This window comes from Micropterus salmoides, unplaced genomic scaffold (assembly GCF_014851395.1).
Source record: "Micropterus salmoides isolate LMB-PRFRI ecotype aquatic unplaced genomic scaffold, ASM1485139v1 Ms_hic_scaffold_3, whole genome shotgun sequence".
NCBI lineage: Eukaryota > Metazoa > Chordata > Actinopteri > Centrarchiformes > Centrarchidae > Micropterus > Micropterus salmoides.
Window position 1 is genome coordinate 184,299 of NW_024042261.1, and position 26,225 is coordinate 210,523.

A 26,225-nucleotide genomic window follows, 5' to 3' on the forward strand; every position below is an offset into this window, starting at 1 on the left:
TTGGGCAGTTCTAACTTTTTTATGTAGTTGTGGGCGAAGCTCTTTTATTTCATTGTGTGACCAGCAAATCAAGTGTGGTATTGATGGAGGTGAGGATACTGACCTCAATTTTTGCAGTCAGTAGATTGTTTGTCTGTGGAGTTTAGCCTCGCGTCTCTCCTCTCCGGTGCCTCAAAGGTTGAAAACCTGCTTTACAGAATTGTTTTTCTTTTGACAGATTAATCTAACAAGAGTTTCTCCTCCCAATCCACTTTGGCTTCCTTTTCATGTTCAATAAACACAACAATAAGCTGACAACAATAAGCCATGGCAAAGTTATCATATTCCTGCTGGTCTGTGAGAAATCACTCTTTAGGAAGAATTTATGTTTTTAGAGAAAGCTTATGGGGAACAACTACGAAGTTACAAACAATAAGGCACTGCTGGTCTGTGGAAAGCAATAATAGACAATTACACTGACACACAGATTAAGAATACATACAGCATGTAGAAAAAAAGACAGTGACTCATGTTTCTTTAAATGTACAGTTGACATTTATAGAGCTAATACAAAACCATTGTGGTACAGATCATTTATAAAAAGTAAACCATAACAACATAAATAGTTCAGAATCCTGATCAATAAAAATATCTTGGTCCCGTTCCAGCATCATAGTTGAGGCTGAGAGTGATTGTGGATGATGGTGGAAGATAAATGAGTGTTTTATTGCTTTCACAACTGCATCTATCCACAGCTAGACTGGAGCTCTTTCACAGACGGGAGATTTAGCCAAGCCGAGGTTTTGTACAAATAAATTAACTCTTCAGTCAAACACTGAGTGTATCCAAAACTCCATCCTGCTGTTGAATACATGGGCTGTCTTAGGCGCCTGTGAGTATTAAGTCTACAGGAATTTTACTGGCATGGGTCTCAGTGAGTGTTTCATTATCCCATGATGGTCTAAATGCTGCCTTGGAGGCGTTTCTACCCTGACTGAATACAGTCCTGAGGGAATTACTGGACAGAAACTGGATTTGTGGGATTTTAAAATACTTCAGCATAAAAATCATAACTGCACCACCAAACTAAACAGAGCCTTTAATGTATTTTTACCTTTGCTGGCTGTAAAGGTTTAGTGTGTACTGTAGTGTACTATATACTGATGAAATGGAGTATCGGACCACCACTACAATAGTCCTTTCTTCACCGGACGGTACCAGCTCAACTCGCCTCGACTGTGCTCGCCTTCTTTTGGTTTTTCATTGGGCAAATCTGGTAACTGGTAGTTTTTTTTTGGCATCACCTCCGTCGAGGTTCCAAGCGAACTGAGGAGACTAGTGTGTGTGTGTGTGTGTCAAGTGTATCGTGTTGAAGATTATGTTACGGTAGATTTGTATAGCATCGCTATGATCACAAGCTACATTGACGGGGTACTATATCGGCAATGGAAAATGGAGGATGGGGCACCAAAAGTGAGGTGAGTAGAGGCAAGGCGAGATGAGCTGGTACCAGCAATGGGTAAGCTCCAAAAGACTATACAGACTGAAAACTAATTCCAAAAATTCAAACATAAACCAAACCTAAACTTTTCACCTTCAAAGGATTAAGGGGTGAAATTCAGCTTTAAATCTCTTCCTCTTAAAGAATAATATCACTGATATCCAGCTTTTGAATGCAGTTTCAGTTCAGTCTGTATTAGGACTGGTCACACCAGAAATACGAACAGAGAAATGTATCTTTCCTAATTGGGTGGTGACGCAGGGACTACTTGAACAACTGTATCTGGAGAGCTAACCGCTACCTCATGAGACAGCTGGGAACATGCTATCACTAGCCAATCACATTAACTCTCCAACCTCCTTTATATTTTCTCTGCACTGTGCGGTTTACACGCCGCTTAACTTATGTCCTAAAGATTGTGCATCATTTCATTCAATAAAGAGTTAATGACGGGGGGGGGGGGGGGGGGGGGGGGAGCAAGGCTCCTCGGATGCACACCGTTCATCTTCAGTGGAGCAGTTTATACTGACAGGAGGGTTAAATAATAGTAGATGATGACACAGCTAATAGGCTACAATAGTTTCTGCCTGTCAGCACTGTCAAGATGGTTTTCCATTGGTTAACCTTGAATCTTGAAATGTAGCAGTGTTAAATGCTGATGTGATCGGGCCTTAAGTGGACATTAACAGGTACATATCCCCCTTTACAAAAACAATACAATACAAGACATTTTACTACTGTCCTCATCCCACTGATGTAAAGCTCTATCTGTTCGATTTACAAGGACATTCTTTTACTTAGCCCGTGTAAATGTACACATTGTCTAAAATTCAGTGTGACATTTATTTATTGTCAGGGAGCAGCTTCAGTCATGCTGGGAACACACTGTCACGAATTGACCAGGCTTAAAACATTTACACGAGAATACAAGTGCCACACAGTTACAGGCCTATTATTCCTTTCTCCATCTAGTTTACAGTTCACTAAAACACTACAGTATGCAATGGAATTTTTTGTTTAAACAGTTCATCCCTTTCCCTCATTTTTAAAATGCACTTCATCGCTGTAGGGTAGTGCCTGACCGATATGGGATTTTTAAGACCGATAGTGATTTTGATATTTGAGGATTTTAAAATCTGATCTTCCGATATATCGGCCGATATTTTTCATTTTTCATTTTCAGAAACACATAACATAAACAAATATTATTCCTAACATTTGTTATGTTAAGTTATGAAACCTTACCAAGATAACATGACATAATGCGGTTAAAAAAATAAGTATTGTTATAAATAGTACTGACTCATGCCAGGTGTGCTCTGTGGTGGATTTATGGTGTTTCAAACGTGTTGCCAACAGGGGAGTTGCAGGGGAGTCCTCTGGTGGACAAACTGTGCAACGACAACACTCATAACAAGATTGAAGGACCTGTCTTCTGTTTTTAAATTGTCCTTTATCTGCTGTTATAAACACGGATACCGATATATTGGCAATTGGCTCATATCAGCCGATATATCCCGCACGCTGATTTATCAGTAGGGCTCTGCTGTAGGGGTAGTCACATCAAATGAGTTACAATACTACTTGTAATAGTACTAACTTGTCTGGCACTGCAGACAACATTCTCTTGTCATCTTCAGACAGGATTTTGACATTAGATCATTCTTGGGAACATACTTCTTGGTGTGTACTGCCACTAAACCTATGGCTTATTGGCTAGTAGAAGCTATATATGTTTGGTGCTGGTGGGTTGCCATACTCTGTGTTAGTCTATTATTGCAGTCAAATGACTTATTTTATGTGGGTTAAAAGCCTTTCCAAAGCAAGGATTTAACCTTGTCTTTGAAGAAGAAATTAAAATAAAGCCATCGTCTCAGGTTGGGTTTGGGAATTTGGTCGTGAACACAGCCCTGGTGCTTACGATCCATTTTCACGTTTTCTCTCAGTTTGAGCGGAGACTGGTTGGAGAGTGACAAATGGAAAACCAGGTAATCTCTTGCTTCACACATACCGTGGTTGTATTCTAACCAACTTGCAGCTATACTGAGGCTAAAAGTTGTGCAGTGTGCTGCCAGCATAAGTTTTGAAGTTTAAATACATCAGTACTAGACTTTGAATCTTCACTATTTGGCCTTTACAAATACTAGTTAAAATGTGGCAGACCATTTAACTAACATGTCAATTACTAAAATGACTTATATTCCCTTGTGATATATCAAAAAAGCTCAGAGGGGGACAAAAGGCTCGAAGTATTAATACTGGCGGTTGAGGCATTGTTGAATACAGTAGCACATTTCAGATGGGACATATGTAATGCTTGTGGTGATATGAGGTAAGAATGAGTGAGTACATTGAAAGGATGATACATGCCTCTGCTAATGTGATTTAATGGAAGTTGAAGAAAGATCCTTTCATTCAGCATTACACTGTCCAGACATCCTGTTAATGTCTGTCACTCTCCTGATGGGTTTGATCTTGTTGCTGTTGCAAAACATTTACTATTACTGGAGATGCAAAGATTTCCCCCAAGAGCAACAACATTCATATTGACTATTCACCTTCTTTATGTGTCTGTTGCTGATTTTTTTAAAGTATTTCCTGTAACACTGTATGCGTGTGTGTGTGTGTGTGTCATGGGATCTGGAGCTGCAGTTCCTCGTCTTCCTCGTCCATGTCACTGGTTGGACCATCTTTGTTTTCAGGACTGAACCGAGCCGATCGCATCTTCCCAAACAGACCGGGACTCTGCTGCTGCCGCCGCAGTCTGAGAGAGGGATAGAGACAGAGAGTGCAGGGAGTCAGAAGAACACGACAGTACTACATATCATTTTTACATTGGACACAAGTGTGTAGTGTTTATATGTACAAATGTGTATTGGGAACATATACAATTACACATAGAAAACTGCAAGAGCCAAATAGGTCAGAGTTATAGATGCACATACTTGGTGTTATAATGATGAACAGCAAAGATTCAGTGTATCACAAAATATCACACTGTGTCATTTAATTATAACTTTAAAAACATTTATTTGTAAAATCTGAATTTCTGGCCATACTGTCCGTTGACATGCCCACTCTTACTCACTGTATGTTATGGGCAGTGCCTATGTGTGTTGCTCTTAAGAGTGTACAGCCATGTTGCCGCTCTGTGAGGCTGTGCATAGACACAGTGGCCAAAGTATTGAACCAAGTGAAACTCTGAGTTGAAATGTTAAGGGATGAAGTCATTAGAATTCCGTTACTGGGGACTATGAATAACTTGTAATCTTCATGGCAACCATCAAATATTTGCTTAAATGTTTCAGTCTGGACCAAAGTGGTGAACCGAGCAACCAACCAACCTATATTGCCATCCCTACAGCCCCACTGATAGAATGGCTAAAAACAACAGCTTTAAAAATATGCCTAAAAATACCTTAATTGATTCGTTCAACAGGGTTATGATAACAACATAGAGCTTCAGTGACAAGCAGCAATTTACTGTGATAACAATGGATTTGATTAGATGCTGGCTTTGAAATACAAACTTAAACTCAATGTGTAACAGCACTTACAGACTTACTGCCTCATTAATTAGGTAAACTGATTTGGACAACAGTCAAAGGAGGGGTACAAAGATCAGTGACTCCTGTTAAGCATTAGAAATAACAGCATTTAAATACAGGAGGAATAGCATATACCAACTTACTAAAGCTAAAGCAGCTGAGATCTTTTATATCTGGGAGTTCATTTATGTCAAGGACAAATGAAAATATCAGGAAATATGTGATCTACATGGTAGAGTTGATTTCAATGAGCCACAAAATGAAAAAAAAGATTTCATCTCACCACGAACTGTATGCATTTCCAATTGATTAAAAAAAGAAATGACTATTGATTTTTTTCAAAGATGCAAGCTAGGTCTAATATGAAACAGACCTTGAAGATAGATTTGGCCACACTTGATTCTACCCAGTCTAATTTTTTTTCTTAAGCATCCTGTTTTTTCCACAATACATGAGTTGTCAGGATGGCTGGATCCTTTGAGGCTTTAGGTCTCTTAAAGGTAGAGTCAGTTTTAATCCTCTCACACATTTCAGCTGGTGCCTGATCGCAGGCTGTTGAACTGACAGTAAGCCAGCGAAGCTGCTGGAGCCCTATTGTTTTTGTTGTAATTATTCATTCTTTCTTTCTTTCTTTCTTTATTTCTTTCTTCTTTTTCTCCACTAAAAGTGTTTGGGGAGCAAAAACTGCTGGACGAAAACTCACCAAAATTTGCAGGTGGGTTGCAAATTCCACTACTCAAATAAGTGGCACTCAAATACCTCATGATGGCGCTATAACAATCAACTTTACGTTTTTGCGATAATTAAACGGCTTTGTTTAGAGTCAAACTTCTTTTATCTGGATTCATCTGCATGTTTGCTCCAGTGGCTCTAAAAATGTCAAATTACGTCACTTTTTATTAAATTAAATTTGGTAATGATTGCTCAGAGTGGGCGTGGCTTATTACAACTAATGTAAATTTTCTCATTCTTAACTTCAAAAAAAATCAAAGAAAATCATCCGTACATCCTAGAGAGCTGAACTTTTTTCAGCACATCCACACATATGTGACAAACAAGTCTGTCACTATATTTTTCAGAATATGTTAAATCAATGAGCATCTATATCTCCACAAGTCTTCGTTCAAACGCTACCAAAATCAACACAGACATTCTGTAGATGGCCGATATCAAGTGTTTCAAAGGGTCGTTAGATTGGTCAAACGGTGAGTCTGGAGTGATATTCAGTATCTTGCTGTAACTTGTACCGTATGCACTACATTTTCTTTTTTGCTCAGTGTTGGATCAAACACCACCAAAATAACTGACAATACACCTAAAACCAGCAGAATGATGTGTGATTTTTTTCAGAATTGTATCAACAACATGTCTGTTGTAAGCGTTTTAAGTTTACACTGACAATATCTGAGTCTGGCACATGTGACATCACTACCTCAACTTGTGGGAAGGTGTGTAGAAACCGCCTCTCACCAGTAGCTCAGTCAGTTAGTCACCTAGTCTGGGGAGTTCCAGGGTACAAATCCCCACAATGAGGTGTTCAAATCATAGTGAGTTAAAGTTGTCCTATTTTACTTGGATCCCGTGGCACTTTCTTCTTACTTTTCTCTGCTAAAAGTGTTTGTGCAACATAAACCTTAAAACTTGGGTTGAACATTTCACCCACTAGGTCAGGTACACATAATGAAACTCTAATGTCAAGGTGACGATGTAAAATTATTGTAACATTTCAATTAATTATTTCATTGCAATTATCTTAAAAAAAGCTTTGCTTCAAGTCCAAATTCTTTCATCACTTTAATCTCTTAAGCCATCTGCATCTGGTCTTCTCTGAAAATGTAGCTTTTTTCACGACTTGCTTAGATCCCGATCATTGCTGCTTGCAGCTACATTTTAACCTTGTTTTGACAACATCCATGTTTGCCATCGATCAGCTCTGACAGTGTGTGTGAAAAGGTGTGAAGCTAAACAAGAACTGATTCTTACTCACATGACCTCAACCTAACCACAGAGGAGTAAAAAGCCTGACAAAGAGAAAGACCCTTACTGCAACAAAGAACTGGGCTGATTTTGCAGTTTATAACTTTGCACAAATGAAGAAACAACCGTTAACAGATCTCGATCTCGAAGATTATGTCACCCCCTCATGTGTCAGTGTTTTGGTCCACTGCCTACCTTTTTCAGACCCTCAGTGACTAGAAACAAATCTAGAGATCATTTAGACCAGTGGTTCTCACCTTTTTTGGGCCAGCGCCCCCCTATCCATTATCCAGGTCCCTTAACTCCCCCACCAAAAAAGATGTTTGCTATTTGCCCTGAATTTTTTTTATTGTCACTATTGTTATTAAAAACATGGAAAAGGTAAAAAAGCCATGTGAAAAGTAATTATATTTAACTAATAAGTGAATGTTCTTCCCAGAAACTGTGTCTGATGTCAGATACTGTTTTCTTGGATGGGGCACTTAATAAGTGGGGGGTATGGGGGTCCTCTTCCAAAACATTTTGAGCATTAAACACTTAATTTCCTGCATTCTGGTGAAAATTTCTGCTCCAATTTCTGCCTTTTCTGCACCAATTTATGGTGGAAATGTCTAGAAATTCAGGTGGCAGGTGACAATTCAAAATATATAATTATAATAGAATATAATCTAGTGAGGCTCTCAGTTCTTATTGCTTTTAAATATTTTTCTCCTGTAGATCAGGTTTTAATATCATCCCTGCTGAGTCAACACATTTTGGCTCTTTTGTGGGGAAGCAACCTATTTAACTGTGTTTGTGGCCCCTTTTCATCTCAGTAATAAATTAATCAGTTTTAATTCAGTTATTGACTGGACTTTATTAGCTCATCTGTTAATAACTTATCATATCATAACTCAGTGTTTCCCACAGAATGACTGTGTAACTGTGGCGCAGCTATATACAGCATGCTAGCTGTCCTTATTAACTAGGCTCCTTACATGCTTGCTAATGACTTTTTTAAATCTGGGTTTCCAACATTGACAGAGTTGTGTTGGACAGATTTGTGCAGCTGTGGTCATGAGGGCTGTGTTACATGACCCACAGTCTCGTCTTCGAAAAACACAGCTCTGGTATAGTAATAGTTGCACTCTCCCCTTCCTCTAAACGCCTCAAATAAGAGCACATGTACACATCCAATTTTTCATCGAGGGGGCTCCGTGTGTGGGTGTGGGCTTAGCAGTACTACAGAGTTGATGACAATTCATTACATTACATAATGATGAAATTTAACTGTTAAAAAATATAAATAAGTATGAATAATATGTAATTCGTTAACTATGGGTAGAGGAAAAGTCAGCTAGTTGTTAGGCTAATTAATGCAGTAAATTATACCATAGGCTTTGTCTAATAATGGGGACTTTGCAGGTTAGCAGTTAAAACCACATCATATTGGCTTGAGCTGAACTAAACAGGCCACAGCCTGACTGAGAGGGACTTTGTGTCATAGTTGGCTGTTAGGCCACGTTAGCTCCTACTGTTGTTCCCTCCCTTGTGTTTGTTGTCTGTCCCCTGGCGGTATTCTCTGTTTGTGTGTGTGTGTTGTCTCTGCGTGGTGCTCTGGTCTCTTTTCCCTGCTGTCCAATCACCTGCACACCTGGGACTCATCCAGTAAGCAAGATCTTGCATGATACCCATGTATTTTATCTTACTTGAAGTGTCTTTAAGTACTGTGAAAAGCGCTCCATAAATAGTTCACCTATGTGGTATTCACACGATACTGTGAATCTCTTCCAGTGTTTTGCTCGTGTTGCCTGATCTTTTGCCTGACTCTGTTTTGCTTGTCCCTCAGGTTTTGTTCCCTGCAAGAGATCTCAGTCTGTCTGCTTCATTCAGCATCTGTTTGTTTCGCCACCTGCCCAGCTTACTCTCCTGCCTGCCTTTCTGCAAAACAAGCAAGAAGAAGCCTCACTAAATGTAACAGTTTGGGTGTTTAGGGAGGGGTGAGAGTGCAGCACTGGAAAGTAAAGGGGTGCGCTAGATTTATAACACAAGACAAAATGAAAGCATCATTGCGAAATGGAATGTGCTAAAATAATTAATCTCAATTATCTTGTTTTCATAATCTTTGGAAGCCAAAATCGTAATTGGAAATAAAATGTGATTTGTCGTCCAGCCTCAACACAAAGTGGTTGATATTTTGGCTTAGAAATGCTGTATGACTAATAACACAGCACATATGTATGTTACACATGCACACTTTCTTTGTATGTTAACCTGCGTCAGTGGCACATGGCATGAAACACGGTGACGGGACAAAGTAATGTAGTAAGCATGCATCTAGTAAAGCATTCTGAGAAACTGAATGAAAAAAATCCAGAATGAATAAAAGCTTAAGCTACACCCTCTGCAAGAACTCACACAGATTTGTGTCAGTCAGTCAAGCCGTTACCATGCCGACATGCCTCCTCTACAGAGCAGAGCAACAAGAGAGCTCTCTGTTACTACGGTAACTTGCGACTGGGAGCTCTGCGATTGGCTGTTGGGTGGCAGAGCAACGACGTGGAGAAAATGGAGAGAACAGAGAGGGAGAGGCAGAGAGCAAGGAGCTGAGGACTGTACAAAGCTGATAGAGTGTGAGAGCTAAACTCAAAGACAGGCGACACACACACACACACACACACACACACAGCAGAGGAAGCTAATCTCTAAATAGTGAGAGAAGTGAGGGCTGAGGCTCACAGTGAGACTGGTGGCTACAAGTAGGCTGTCAGCTATCACCCACACACACCTGAATATGGTGTGTTTTGAGTAAGTGCCCCAATGATTGTCTAGGCGTGTGCTGTTGCTACACATGGCACCACTCTTGCTTTGAGCACAAAAATGTCACTTTGGGATGAGCCTTTTTAAAGATATTCCAGTGTCGTGGGTTTTGATTTAGTTTTTCTGCTGCTGTGATGATACTGTGTACATACTGTACATATTTGGAGCTTTTGTGTATTTGCTGGAAAACCGTGCTCCTAGCAACTGCTACTGCAGCTTCATATGAAAGTGACATCAACAGGACGGACACATCACTTGCTACTGAGTGGTTAGGGCAAAGAAAGTGAAATAAATCCCTCACAACTGTGTGTGTGTGTGTGTGTGTGTGTGTGTGTGTGTGTGTGTGTGTGTGTGTGTGTGTGTGTCACCTTACCTTGACTGTAAGTGTTCCAATTGTACCTGCAGATTCTCAGTCTGCTCCACCTGCTCATCCAGAGACCTCTGCAGCTTCCTGGTCTGGTTATGGGACTCATCCAACTTGACACAGACACACAGACACACAGACACACACACAGACACACACACACACACATTTGTAATAGGAAAATTCACAAGTCTCACTAAACTTTTAATTGAGGCTGATGGCTTTTGGGTCAAGTCTGAAGGGTAATATACACCCACGCCTAGTGTTTTCAAAGTAAACCCACACCGCAAGAGTCTCTCCTTATTGCATTTTCTCCCTACATAAGATGTGTCCAGTGTGTGCTGTGGGTGCCAAATGAGGTAACACTTCCTGTCGTGGTCAATGAGGAAAATTGTAATAATTGATTCAAGGGAAATTACAGTATTTTTCAACCTTGTGTCTTAGGGCGTACTGACACTTGGCGATCTGTACCATGCACAAGCATGTATAACCCCCAAAGTCCGGTTCGTTTGACCAGTGTGATCGCTCTGTGCTATGCCTGGGCACAGAACTCAGACATAAATGCCACTGTGCCGTGTGAGAGAAAGCATTTTTTCTCTCCAAAAGAGTGCAGTGTTTCCCACAGAATCACAGCCTGTGGCGTGGGGTGGGGGTTGGGGGCGCTAACCTCGACAACCTAGCTGTGATCTAACGTTAACACAGCTATCCTTATTAGCTAGGCTCTTTACATGCTTGCTAATAACTTTTTTAAGGTGGGTCTCTGACATTGACAGCTTTATGTGGTGTGCAGCGGTGTTCATGAGAGAGAGGGAGCGAGCGAGACGTGGTGCTGAGCGAATATGTGCTCTACACGCAGCTCTGCCATCAATTACAACTGAAATAGGCCTAGTAAAAAAAATCAAATATCAATATAAATCAATGTAAGGGAAACACTGGAGTGATGACGTAAACGTGCTCCGGCTCAGATAGCCAGGTGCAATGTGAGTGCAGGCCAGTGGGGGAGTGTGAAGGGGGGACAATTGTGCTCCGGCAACTGGGCTTAGTGTGAGTACGCCCCAATTCTCCTAATTATGACCATTACTCTGTTGTATTTCTTCTTCAGGAAAGCAACACAAGCTTCCCAAAGCTTTCTGAACAACTACTGACTATCCATCAGAATCAGAAACAAAGTTTATTTGGCAAGTTTTAGGAGGCTCATGCTGCTTGCCTTGATAAATGTTAATGTTGTTTTGCTACTGTTTTATATCCTGAATCTCTACAACACAGGTGGCTGTGTAAAGTTAGCATGAGTACATCATCAGAATGGCTACAATTGTGTAAATTTTTTTTTTAATTTTAATAAATAAAATTTATGTTTGACTGAGTGAATCCAAAGAGACCAGTTTTGTCTTTAGTTATCTAACTGTTGGTTGGGTTGAGTGACAGAGTTATAAATTGATGGAACAGTCAGAAACTCCATGTTCATACCTCATCCTCAGCCTGTCCTAACTCCTTCTTCAGCTCCTCCACCCTCAAACGTAGCTTTTTGACTTCGGCCTCGTGGCTCTCCACTCTCCTGTTGGCGTGGGCGAGCTCTGCTGTCTTCTCCTGGAACTGCTTCTTCAGCTTAGCATGAATATGTCGAAGGTCAGCCAGCTCCTAAACCCACAACACACAATCAGAAGGCAGGCTTAGAGACTAATGTTTCCACCACAGTGTTTCTAAAGCCGATTCTGGTCAACCAGCTCTTCTGTCTCATTTGTACTCAAGACACCCACCATAGTTCAGAACAACAACTGTTTGAATGTGAGGTATCCTTGTTGTTTTGGGGTGTACAAGGCAATGTCATAGATTTACACAGATTTATGAAAATCTGTGTAAATCGTCAGTGTGGGAGGAAGCGCTAATGGATGAAATATTCACTTTAGCAAAGTCAGATTTTCCTTATTACAACAAAGGTCTGCAGTTGTATGGGACAGAAAGTACAGAAAAAAAAGCTTTCTCTTGTAACTAGCAATGGATTACTTTAAGAAAGGTTCAAGGACACAAGTAATCTTATTAAAAGAGGGAATAAAATATTTAAAATGGTAGTGCAGTGGGAAGCAGGAAGGGCAGGCTAGGGAAATGCCATCTATCCCTCCCACGCAATTTATGGAATATACCATGGCTTTTGGGGTAGGGGGATGTGGTCCATTAAGGACAAAACTTGCCAATAGGAGTCCATTAAGATCCACTAATGAGAGGCTGTTTGCACACAAGCTATTACAGGTCTTGCTGTCAGTATCATTAATGGCAGGAAACCCCCTTTCACACTCAGATGAGGTGGGGAGGTGTGTGCTGCTTGCTGTAGTCTACAAACCTTTCCCAGCATTTCCTCTGACACTTCAATAAATCATGGCAATTCAATGTATGTTTTTTTTGAGTTTATGATTGTGATGACATAATAATTAATTATATTATTATTATTATTATTATTATCTTTATTAAAGTAAATTAGTGATGAATCACCTGAATAACACAAAATCATTTATCAATAATAGCCTAATTTTACACATGATCCATGATAATGAAGATACAGAAAAACATAAATGGCAAAAACAGCATCTTGTCAGAGGGATATTAAACATAAATGAATTATAAAAAGGGTTATTAATAATAAGTGATATAAAAACAGCATTAAACTTAAATAAGAAATAAGGGAACATATTATACACACACATACACACTAAAATACTGGTAGTGGAGAATGTCCGTATCTGTAAGAAACATTTGTTAAAAACACAACAATTTGTACAATGTAAATGCTCTGTATTTGTATAGCGCCTTTCTAGTCTTTTCGACCACTCAAAGCGCTTTTACACTACATTCACCATTCACTCACATTTATACACTGAGCCTAAGTGCTCAAACAGAAACTAACATTCACACACATTCATACATTTGATTGAACCGCCGACCTTACGATTAACAGGCAACCCACTCTACCTCCTGAGCCACAGCCGCCCCACAATAAAACCCATCACCAGAAGAAAGAAGAAAAAAAGATTCATGTGCATTACCCCCTCCTTAGAACACACAAGTCTAACGTTTGCAGTTTGTTGTTAACCTGTAAGTGGATTTAACCTTTTTCCATTCAATCAGGCACACAATTCAAAATGTGTGATTCATATTCCTTCAGCCTCCTGTCTCCGAGAGGTGGACCAGTTGATACTGTTCTCCACAGATGCATTTCCTTTTTCTCTAATACATAATTTTCCACAGCAGATACAGGTGATCACATTCACCAGATTTGCGGATTTGGCCAGCAGAATCTGCCTTACAGGGGTCCCATTTCCAGAGTGCCTATTCTGGATGTACAGTAGGTGGGCTGTAGGTCTTTGTAGTGTTTGTTAAATGCGGTATGCACCAATATATCTTTTAGATTTTTTTTTTCAAGGAATAGGTAAGTGTTTGGGTTAGAGAGGGAAACTTGGAGCAAACCACAACCTATCTGAAAGACCAGTAACAACACCTGAGATATCCTGAAAAGAGCCACATGGGTGTAATGGCCTCAAAAAGGACATGCTAACATCCCAACCCTTTTCAACGTTTTCATCTATTTATCAGGATGTATCTTTTTAGGTAAATGTGGTTGTGGTCAGGCTTGAGGCAACAAAATGATCTACTCCACAGGTTTGCATTGGGGTTAGCTAAGGAAAGTCTGCACTTGCAGCTAATGGCATCATCAATAATGCACCATTGTCACTTACTGCACTTTCATGTACTTTGACGACGGCTTCCATTTCTGCGGTCTCACACCTAACGGCTCCCCAGACACAGCAACTTCCAAGAAGCTTTTCTGAACTTACGGCAGTATAATGGAGAGAAATAAGATATCTACAGGAACAATAAAAGTCAAACCCAGACCAAGGAGTGGGAAATGCCCTTTACTTATTTATTTATATCTGTATTTGATTTGACCATTTATCTTTATCATGTATTAGTATTTGAATGTTTTAGCTATCAATACAGAACTAGCTTTAACTTCTTGTGTTTTAGCATGTTTATTCTAGCTGAGAACGTTACATGCACAGAGATAACATACAGTGTTTTTGATTGGAAGAGGATTAGGCGCTTTATCTGTAGTTCAAATGATTGAAACATTTCATAAGAGGTGGCACATAGACTCCCTCCCCCCTCAGTAAATACCTACATGATGATAAAGGCAAAATGCCTGAATGACACAAATAGTAGTGTAACCCCAGAGCCAGATCAAAAAAAAGAGAGCGGTAGAGACATGCAGAGGTGAATAATTAAATAAGGGAGGGGGTGGGGTCTTTGGAAGGAGACAAGGGCGAAGGGATGAGGAGACAGATGAAGTGCGGGGGGAGGTAGTAATTGGAGGGGTGGTAATTTACAGGATAAAGGTGAAGCATAAGAACAAAGAAAACTGAGTGCAGGCTGCACAAGAGAAAGAGATCTGGAATCCAGACAAGGAAGAAATTCATGAGATAATGTTTAGCGATAAAAGGAGAAAGATGATGTATGACAGGATCAATCTGTTGTTATTCTGTGTGTCTCATAGTTGGATTTGAAAAAGTGTGTGCATGCTGTCATACATCATGTGGAACCAAATGGAAATGACATTGAATGACATTTCAAGTAGATTATTTAATTTTAATATTGGCACTAGGGTTGGGCTATGTCTACAAAATTGCCAACGGACGATGTCTACAATGAAACATCGGGATCAACGAAGACATTGGGTGGGGCGGGGTAGCGGTTGTACTATTACGTTTCCTACACATAGACTTTCCTTGGTAAACTTGGTATTATGTTACAAGACGCGGAGGACAGGTGGATATTTTACAAGCATGGTTGATGTGTGTGAAGAGAAGTTACAGGCCGGTGCAAGGCATGTAGATATACAAATAATAATAATAATAATAATGTCCACGGGGATTAAAACATGCTTGCTCACAGGTTAGTATATTATGTGAAAAAGTAAGATGGTAAGAGAAAAATATCAGAAGCCCAAAAGGTTGCTGGTTCAAATCCCTGGCGTGGTATTCTATTGTAGTTTGAGTTGATTCAAATGGACTGCTGATGGAAATTTGCTAGTAGCTAAATCTTGTGCAAAGCATCTCCTCTCTCTGAGATTACTGTTTTTGTACATGATCCCTGACAGAATTTAGTGTAATAAACAAAAACGTGACAAGTTATTAACAATAACTAATTTGTTCCAATACAAAAGTTAGAGCAGACATTTAATAAATTAAACAATTAATTAATTAATTAAACAGACTAAACATAATGAAAATAATTGTTAGCCACAATGTTTTCACAAACCTTTATGGTTAAAAAAAAAATGCCAGTTTCCCCACAGGTTCATTAAATTTTCATTTCAAAATATCCACTTCCTGAGAAATAGGACTGCTGGTATGAACACCCCTCCCCCCTTCATGATTTATCACCAGTTAGCCTAATTAAAAATCATTTCTACCAATTATAATGCATATCATACAGATATCTGAGCTAGGAAAAAAAGGTTCAACTCCTTTTTTCCCCACAACACCAAAATGACAATACAGTGATACAGTGCTGTGAAGTGAAGCAAAGCAGATTGATCCAAAAGAATAAGGTGGAAGATGGACACAGACGGACAACGAGACACACGCAGTCCTGGCTGCTGTCCCTGGCCTCTATCTGGCAGACAAAAGGCCTGACAAATGAAGCAAGTTTCTACTCTGAGCCTCAAAGCAGACATGCAGGCCAGAAACCTTAATATTCCCTGAAGTTTTACCTTTCAAGACCATGTAATGAATGAGGGCAGAGGAAGAGGGAAGAGAACTGGGGGTCCCAGACTCTATTAAACATAGGGATTACCAAATGATCTATGAGAATGAATATGTGTACGTATGCCTCTGTACATGTGTGTTTGGATGGGTGCATGAGCATGTGTATGCTTGTTCATTCAAGTCTTTTGTATGCTTTTGTGTATGCTCATACACAAAAGCACAATGTGTGTGTGCGCGCGCATGTGTGTTACGCCACACTGCCTGTTAAATGTTTCTCCTTGACTGAAGAGACCCTGAAGTCTGTCACTACATCTGTTCCACTAAAACAAAGACACGCACACACACACAAATATAAAACACAGGCTTATATGCCCAGAAATATGACAAAAAGGTTCTTTAATATAAGAAAAAAACAGAATCAGATGTGGAAATATCTGATAGACTGGTGTGAAACACTTGCATGCACGCACACAAAGAATCACTATAATTCTCCCTTCCCCCTCTGCCATACTGAATTTAGCATTAATTTAGACAGTAAAGTCTCTCTCCCTTGCGCACACACCCCCAAACACACACACACACACACACACACACACATAGCGAAAAGCAGAATTGGGTTTATAATCAGAGCAACCCAAGAGTGATACAATGGGGGAAGGAATTTATGGGCACTGCTCCAACCAGATTGGGCAGCTCAAAAAAGACTGAAATGAGGAAGAAAATGAAAAGAAACACTGATACGACAGAACAGGTGACAAATATATCAGAGGTTAGATTAATAAAAACACCAAGAATAAACATGATTATGGAAAAGGAAAAAAGGAAAAAAGGAAAAAAAAAAAAGTAGCACAAAATGCTAAAATTTGGGCTACCATTTATTAGGGCCCGAGCACGACCGTGCGAGGTCCCTATTGAAATTGCTCGGATTTTTTTTTTTTTTTTTTTTTTTTTTTTTCTGCAAAGTAGGCCCAAATGACATGGCCTAAACATACTCAAAAACTCACCAAAATTTGCAAACATGTCAGAACCGGTGAAAAATTTCGTATTCTACAAGTTTCGCACATGGGCGTGGCAAAATGACTCGCTAGCGCCACCTAGAAAATTGGAAATGATTAGCCCCTCGTTCACGTTCAACCTACATGTACGAAATTTTCTGGGGACATGTATCGTATCAAGACGCACAAAAAAGCCTCAAGAACCCATAGCCTAAAGTCAACAGGAAGTCGGCCATTTTGAATTTTATGGCCATTTTTGGATGATTTACATACTTCGTACTTTAACGAACTCCTCCTAGGGATTTAGTCGGATCGACCTCAAATTTCTGCTGTGCCTTCTAAAGGCATTGACGATGAAAAGTTGTGCTATTTGCGCGTTTTCGTCAATGGGCGTGTCCGTGGCGTCGATGATTCGCAATGAAACAGGAAGTTGTTGTAACTTCAGTGTACATGCTCACATCCGGACCAAACTGTACATGTAGGATGAGAGTCCCGCCCTGAACACATGTACATGCCGACATTCACCCACAGTCATAGCGCCACCTGCTGGCAACAGAAAGTGACCTTTAACGAAGCAGCCCCCGCCGCACGTTTCACCTACGTGCACGAATTTTCTGTGGTACGTGTATCTTGTCCAGACGCACAAAAAAGTCTCTTGGAGCCATAGCCTAAACCCAACAGGAAGTCGGCCATTTTGAATTTTACGTCAAATTTTGGATGATTTACACACTTCGTACTTTAACGAACTCCTCCTAGGGATTTAGTCCGACCGACCTCAAATTTGTGCTGTGCCTTCTAAAGGCATTGAAGATGAAAAGTTGTGCTATTTGCAAGTTTTCGTCAATGGGCGTGTCCGTGGCGTGGCGTCAAAGATCAGCTCTTCGCCATGACACGGAAGTTGTCGTAACTTCAGTGTACATGCTCACATCTGGACCAAACTGTACATGTAGGATGAGAGTCCCGCCCTGAACACATGTACATGCTGACATTCACCCACAGTCATAGCGCCACCTGCTGGCAACAGGAAGTGAATTTTAACGAAGCAGCCCCCGCCGCACGTTTTACCTACGTGCACGAATTTTCTGTGGTACGTGTATCTTGTCCAGACGCACAAAAAAGTCTCTTGGAGCCATAGCCTAAACCCAACAGGAAGTCGGCCATTTTGAATTTTACGTCAAATTTTGGATGATTTACACACTTCGTACTTTAACGAACTCCTCCTAGGGATTTAGTCCGACCGACCTCAAATTTGTGCTGTGCCTTCTAAAGGCATTGAAGATGAAAAGTTGTGCTATTTGCAAGTTTTCGTCAATGGGCGTGTCCGTGGCGTGGCGTCAAAGATCAACTCTTCGCCATGACACGGAAGTTGTCGTAACTTCAGTGTACATGCTCACATCTGGACCAAACTGTACATGTAGGATGAGAGTCCCGCCCTGAACACATGTACATGCTGACATTCACAGACAGTCATAGCGCCACCTGCTGGCAACAGGAAGTGACTTTTAACGAAGCAGCCCCCGCCGCACGTTTTACCTACGTGCACGAATTTTCTGTGGTACGTGTATCTTGTCCAGACGCACAAAAAAGCCTCTTGGAGCGATGCCCTAAAATCAACAGGAAGTAGGCCATTTTGAATTTTACGTCAAATTTTGGATGATTTACACACTTCGTACTTTAACGAACTCCTCCTAGGGATTTAGTCCGACCGACTTCAAATTTGTGCTGTGCCTTCTAAAGGCATTGAAGATGAAAAGTTGTGCTATTTGCGAGTTTTCGTCAATGGGTGTGTCCGTGGCGTGGCGTCAGAGATCAAGTCTTCGCCATGACACACGAAGTTGTTGTAACTTCAGTGTACATGCTCACATCTGAACCAAACTTTACGTGCTTGATAACTCTCCCACCCCGTTATGGAGGACCGATCCTGACACAGTCAGAAATAAATACAGAAATAAATAAATGCTCAATAAATAAATAAGCATCCAATTAAATACACAAAAAAATAAAGTAAATAAATAAATGTAGGTAGTAATTAAATTATACAAGGAGACATAAATGTATATATTTTAATTAGTGCCTTTACTATTCACCTTTGTTATAATTACCTTATTTGTTTATTCAACTTTATTTATTACAAATTTTTTTAATGTATTTATTTATGTGTGTGTTTTAATATTTTTGTCTGTTTTATTCTTCCTTTGTATTTATTTACCTTATTTATTTTCACCCATGGTATTTATTTCTGCCTGTCTTTTTAAATTTTTGTATGCATTTCTGCCTCATTATGCAAATGAGGAGGGGCTGTGTCTCAAGGGGTCATCTTCTCTGCTATTGGTGGACCAGTCAGACAGGAGAGCTCCTACTCTGCCTGCAGACATCAACGATCTTGCCCCTCACACAGTCAGATGGCTTCCTTCAGTGCGCTGAGGTGTTTAACAACTCTGAAGACAATACTACCAGCAATGTCTTCCTTCTCTTTTCACGTAGACGCTCCGACAGACGGTGCTTTCAGTTTGCTGCATGCATGGACACAGAACTGCGGTACAGCACACAGTAACGATGAAATGTGTGCTGTTCTCACATTCTTCCTCTGTATGTACACATAAACAACAAGGCAGGGAAATATAAAAGGAATTTATTTTATTGTTTGGGTACATTATTGTTCAGTGTACATGCTCACATCTGAAACAAACTTTACGTGCTTGATAACTCTCCCACCCCGCAGACATCTACACGCCAACACCGATTTATATTCATAGCGGCAAGTGCTATGTAGCTCCACATAGGGGACACAGGAAGTGACATATAACACCTTCATGCGGCGTCATAACCGCGTAGCAAATTCACAGCCGCACCGGCAGAGCTCCAGAATATGCAACTCGGCCGGCTCACACGCGGACGCGCTTATAAGTGCGAGGGCCCGCCCAACGCTGCTTGCAGCTTTAATTTATATATCTGTTTGCTAAATGTGACCCTAATGGTTATATTTATATGCACATCCACAACAAAGATACATTTACAAAAATTTGGAGAAGGCTTTAAAAGTGTGACATGTTATTGGTGGCATCTGTAAACAAAATATTAGTGTTAGTGTGTAATATCCAAGCGGCAACCTCTAACTGTGCAGACCAAACGCGGGGGGCGGAGAAATTACATACAAAGTCAATGCACGCAAGTTGAACATTTGCCACCCAAGCAAGAAAGTTGCATGACGCTGTGTTGTGATAGCCTATGAGCGTCGAGATTGTCCGGACGTCACAGACGGCTTCAGAGTGTTGTTTGGAGAGGGCCAGGCAGAGTGGAGATACTGAATCTGTGCTGGCCAACAGACAGCTGCTGAGAACGAGGAGCTGTAGAGGAGAGAGCACCTCAACTTTTGGACAGATAAACACCTGTACTCGGACTGGATTCTGCTGCTACAACTAGTGCTGTAATCAAGACCACCCAAACCGAGACCAAGTCAAGACCAAGACCAGTTCCCTGCATTGCATGGCATGCAATAAAATGTGGAATGAGATCATAGGTACTTCTCAAAGTGATCTGAAAGATCCACTTTCCCAAACACCCATATACAAACAATAAGAGCTGAAATCAACGTAAGCATCGCAGGGATGGGTGACAGTCGTTAATTAGGGTTATTGGTTGCATTTTAAGCAATAAGATTTACTTCCATTCAAAGTTAGGATGTTAACAAATCAGACAATGCAAAAGCAATTTATTGATATTCCCTAAGTTATGGTCTCAACTGGTCGTGAAATAAAATCCCAAGTCCTCAATGTCCAAGACAGAGTATAAAGGCAGTCAAGGACGAGACCAAGACCATCAAAAAGTAGTCTTAAGACCGGTCTTAAGACCATTGTTTTTTGGAGGATTTAAATGTTGATTTATCTTCACTCGTGTGTAGTGAACCGGCTGTGGATTTGGGCATTTTATATTAAATAAATTTGGACTACTCAAAATTATTCCTCTCTCTCTGGGAGAAAGAAAGGAGGAGCTTGATTATCAACCCTCTACAGACGGCTGAAGAGACCCCAACAGAAGGGGGGTGGAAAGGTCGCTTTCCCTCAGCGCTATTCCTGAGCAGCCTGATCGTAAAACTGGCCACCTTTGGCAACAGCTGAGATAAGCCTCCCTGTGCCTGAATTGTTAAAATGACAAAGAAACTAACCAGAGATTACAAACAATCGAAACTCTTCAGTAAGAGAGGACAAGAAACCCTAAAACTTGCCCCCCCCCCCACATGTAACCATGGCAACTGACCTTCTTCTGCTTTTAATTACCTCTCAAAGGGATACTCCTTGTCACACCCAGGTGTGACAATCTCCAGGACACCAAGGACAGCCCTGAACTTTATGTAAACAACGACTGCTGTCTCCAAAGACTCGTTTAATTAAATAATCTTTTAGTTACTTGATTACATTTGCTTTTATTTTAGTAGATATGTTACCATGTTGTTGCTATCTGTTGTTGATATTATTGCTGAAAAGAATCTAATTAAGTTACTTTTGCAGTGTTTTAATTTTCAGCAAGGTTAAGGACACTCCTTCATTTTATGTGTAAACAATGCTTGTTCACAATGCTTTCTGACAACACCTTTAGAACTAATGATAAAAAAATACTATATGCTATAAATTGCCAGCTTGAATTTAAGGCTAAATAACTAAATTTCCCAGTTCCTAAGCAAAGATTGTTTTCGGATTAATCTAAGCTGTCATCATGTAACCTGAGCTCCCCCGAGTGGACGAAATAAGTATTACATGCCATCATTCTGAAATGCTAACCTTTTAAAGGTCAAATTACTGACAATTGTTTTCCTGTTACCAAATGCTTAAACTTAGTACGGTACAACCGTTAGACCATTGAGGTTTGATTGTGGGAAGATATTTGATTATAATACGCGCAAATAGATTTTTCGTGTTCCTTTTATAGACATTAAAAGTTTAGAAAGACAGTCCCTCGGGAAACCGGAAACAGCCCGCCCTGCGGGAAACGAAGGACTGCCCTCTGGGGAACCACGCCCCAAACAACGAAAGAGCGACACACGACGTCGTTCGCTCTCTTGACTCTGCTCTCTGGACGCTTCCCTCTTGTCTGCCAGCTTGTTCCGGGCTCTTCAACAGCGCTTCGGCACACGCCCAGCGTGCCCCTCTCCCGGCAAAGCCCTAAGAATTCGACCAGCGCAACAAAGTCTTTGTTTCGCTTGAAGCTACACACGCGAAGTGCCGCGACATTGATTTTTCCCTTGTTTAACAGCTATCTTTTGTTTGTTAAAAGTTATCAGTCCGTTAAGTTACACTAGTTAATTCAAGAACGACCAAGTTCTTTTTTAAGCTTTATACGTTAAGCTAAGCCCACGGAGGTCGGACAGCAGTAACAAAGGACGACTTAAACTTGACCCGAGAAAGGGTTGGGAAGGCCCCCACTGCAAGTTTCTTCAATAAGCCTCCCCGAGACGGACCCCGGAGCAATTCCCTGGCAGAGAAAGCGACTAGCCGACAGCTTTAAGCGGTCCTAACCAAGAACGCCAGTGTGAGGCCGTTTACCAGCAACCCGGCGGGGAGAAACACAAGCAGTAAGACCAAAACAAGGCATTCTGTAGTCAGTGACGTCCAATAGTTGTTAATCCATTAATTCATTAGCTGCCGTATGAGTCAAATGCTTCCCACAATAGGAACCCTTCTCACTGTTTAGCCATTGTTTATTTCTCTAGTGTATTTAACCGCATTTTTATATCACCTTAGTTAGTTAATAAATTCACTGTAATCAAGGAATTGTGTGTGTTACCTATTTCTACGTCCCTGCCAAAAGAATTTACCCTTTAGATATGAGACTGACTGACTGATTTAAGATAATTGTGCGATTATTAACTGATCACTGGTGAATAATTGTATAATTATTAAAAGCTACCTAGAGGTCCGGAGACTCTAGGTTAATAACAACTCCGGTGGTGCCCCTGCGAAACGAGAGCTTTTTATGGATTAATATTTTCTGAATATAAAAATTCATAATTGGGTATTAATTCTCATAAATTTATTAAAATTCATAGGTAGTTTAGAAATGCTACACGCGCTTCTCAGCAGCGGGCCACAGTGTTTCCTGTTTCCGATGATGTCAGTGGGCACCCAGAGCTCTGTGGGACCAATACTTTATTTTTATAGAAAAACCAGACTAAACTGGACATTGCTTGGAGAGTAAGCAAAGAAGCTGTACTACCTGGTGAGTTCAGAAAATATGTGTCTGTAACTTTATTCCAGCTATTGTTGTACTTTACTGTGAACAAGTTAGCATAGCATAGCCCTGACGATTACAAAGAATAAAACATTTATAACTGTGTTTATGAATGACTTACTAATGTGCATTAATGTATGAACAATGCTTTATAAATGATGAATTTCTTATTTACGAATACTTAACTAATGCTTTATAGTGTGTAGTTATTATAAAGTGCTACCAAGAAAACAAACATTTTAAAAGTTGTTGTCCTGCTGTCTTGCCGACAGACCTGACAAAGCATGAATTCATATGTTTAACAAATTGTCAATCATGTTGTATTTATTTCGGCATCATTTTGATCTCCTCGATGCAATTAAATCACAGCAAAATGTTTACTTTACTAGCAAAATGTACTACTTTTCATAGAGCTGTAGTAATCACAAGTTGTAAAAGTCAGCAGCACGGTGATTCTGGTTGACAGCACCGTGCTGAGTAGGTGACAGGTGTGTTTATGTGGTTTGTGTGAATTCTGAATTGTACCCTTTCCCAACGAAGCCAGATGTTAGTGGGTTTTTGGTCCAGTGTGAAAGGGGCTTACATTTGGCCATGCTGGTTTCTTCTACCTCAATCTTTATTTTGTTTTTTTCTTTAACTTTTTCCTATCTTCATCTTCCTCCTAGTCTTTGCATCTTCTGTTTCCCCCTTTCCTCTTTGATCTTTATCTTCTTCACCTTACTCATCCTCCTACCTCTGACACAGAGAGCTAATTCACCCTGTTGCTCCTGCTCAAACATAATGTCTGGAGTAATTATTCTGTTGCTCCTTAGATATGTGTGTGTGTGTTGCAAACTGCATTAAATAAACCTGAGAGATTCATAAATAACCATGTGGCACAGGTAGCAGTGGGGCCACTTTCACTGACCAACAAACATACATGGCCGTGCCACCCAACCAGCTGCTAATGGGGCCATTTAAGCAGACTAGAGATCATCTCACACACATCCTTTTTGGAACAGCTCTGAACACAAATTGTCACTCCGAGTCACATCATTACAAAGCAGCTAACCCAGATGTTTTCATAATGATCAAGGAAACTCATCAACATACACACACAAACACACAGCACCCCACTCCCCTTATTTAGCATTAAGTATGTCTACAAACTGCATATACAGCTTTTTAGGTCACCCTGACTCTGTCTTTACCCTGCCAGAGAGGTGCATGTTGGGTAAACAACCCCACCTGGGGACCATAGGTGTCACAACAAGATATCTACTTGTATTTTACTGAAGCAATGTATTTTTCTATGATATATATTTTATAATATGATAATTTAATATGTTTTATAGATTATTATCATATTCTATTTTAATTATTTTTAATTCTTATAGTTACAGTATTTTATTGTTTAATTGTGTTTTTAATGGTGGATTTCTTTGCAATCTAAATTGCTTCCATGCTTGAACAGTGCTATCCAAATAAACTTGCCTTGCCTTTGTTTGATAAATAATCAGCAACATATATATGATACTGTGAAACAGGATAGGAAATGTGGTTTAAAGCTCAACTGTAATTTTCTAAATGGCAGACTCCCTAATTTATACCCAAAAGCCTAATCTACCCTGGAATCAGTTTAATTACATATGTTGTCAAGAGATGTGTTCACAGTTCTGTTTGCTACCAGGTGCAGGTGTAATGAGCCACATGTAGTCATGTGTGAGGTTCTGTTTGGGATTTGGTAGCATTAAAAAATTAAAAAAATAGTTGATTCATTCGTTAGTTGATTTCTCAAGCTAAAACGTTACCTGGTTCCAGCTTCCCAGATTAGATGACTTGCTGCTTTTCTTTGTCATATTTGTCAGTAAAGGCATCATTCTGAGATTTTGTACTGCTTGTCGGATAAATGGGAATCCGAGGACACCATGGGAATGGGTGTGCTTTCGCTTCTTTCCTTGTCTGAATTTTTATCGATGACGACAACGACAATTATGCAATAATGGCCAAAACAACATCCAGGTCTAGGGTCTTAGTAGCAGCAGTCTGCAGCACAGGCCTGATTTAATGCCATTACGTTTAATTAAATCAGCACAAGATTAAAAATGGAGAGAGAGAGAGAGAGAGAAACTAATGCAAAAAAAACAACATCAGTTAAATAAAGTACACTGAAAAAGCCAATTTAACTTGTTGAGGAGATTTTTCTCATATCAGATCAGTCTATTAAATGTCATTTTTGTCAAATGTCCTGTCTTGTCTGAATGAAGCCATAAGAGAAATTTCTGTGAAAGACACGTGTCTGACAGCCCATTTACATCTGGTATGAAAATGCCATCTAAATCTGGACGGACTTGTTATCTGGATAGGGAAAAACATGTTAATGCAAGGTGTGAATACATCAGAATGTGATGGTATCTGCCTGAGAAACATCTGGAGTTAGTGTGGCTCGCAATGTGTTTGGATCTTAGGTAGGTGTAAACACAATCCGCAGCCTACAACGTGCTGGCATCCATACACAACGTTATAGCCTACAGATATTTGTTTTCAGCTAACAAAAAATATTTCTAGCGAGAAGGCTGAAAGAGACGCGCCTCTAATGACAGATTATGCATCTATTCTCTGCCATGAAAACACCCAAAGATATTCAAGTTATTCAACAGAACTGTGTGAACATTTAAAGCAATACAGATGGAAAATGAATGATTTACAGCGACAAATAACCAAGGTTCACGACAGTGTGCGTTCTCATCTCTACAGCTGATCTGGTGTTAACAAGGCATATCATTTATCCAGTACCTTACAGTACTGCAACACACCGGTACAAGCTGTTCAATCATCTGACGAGCAGTTCTCATGAAGTATACTGCCGCCTTACGGGTGAGCGCAGCCACCATTAGAAAGAAAAACATTTCAGCTGTGTGGATCAGCAAACCAGTTTTTTTGGCCACTGCCCAAAGCTCATGAATATGGACCGATCGTACGAGGGGTTGTGCAAGTACTGCTTGTGTTTTTTTCCTAGCAGTGACAAATTAGCCAAGGAGGATCCCACAATCACATATTATGCAGGTGTTCACACACACACACACACACACACTCTCTCTC

General features: G+C 40.2%; 1 protein-coding gene across 1 annotated transcript in view; it reads right to left on the reverse strand.

Moving 5' to 3' along the window:
• Positions 1 to 515: 515 nt before the first annotated feature.
• Positions 516 to 26,225, reverse strand: part of ccdc102a (coiled-coil domain containing 102A) — a 91,114-nt gene continuing 65,404 nt past the window's right edge. Inside the window, exons 8-10 of the mRNA XM_038693225.1 lie at positions 11,636 to 11,806; positions 10,178 to 10,281; positions 516 to 4,244 (exon numbers count right to left, since the gene is read on the reverse strand). Coding sequence (XP_038549153.1) covers positions 4,112 to 4,244; positions 10,178 to 10,281; positions 11,636 to 11,806 — 408 coding nt within the window. The 3' untranslated portion in view covers positions 516 to 4,111. The remainder of the gene's footprint in view (positions 4,245 to 10,177; positions 10,282 to 11,635; positions 11,807 to 26,225) is intronic.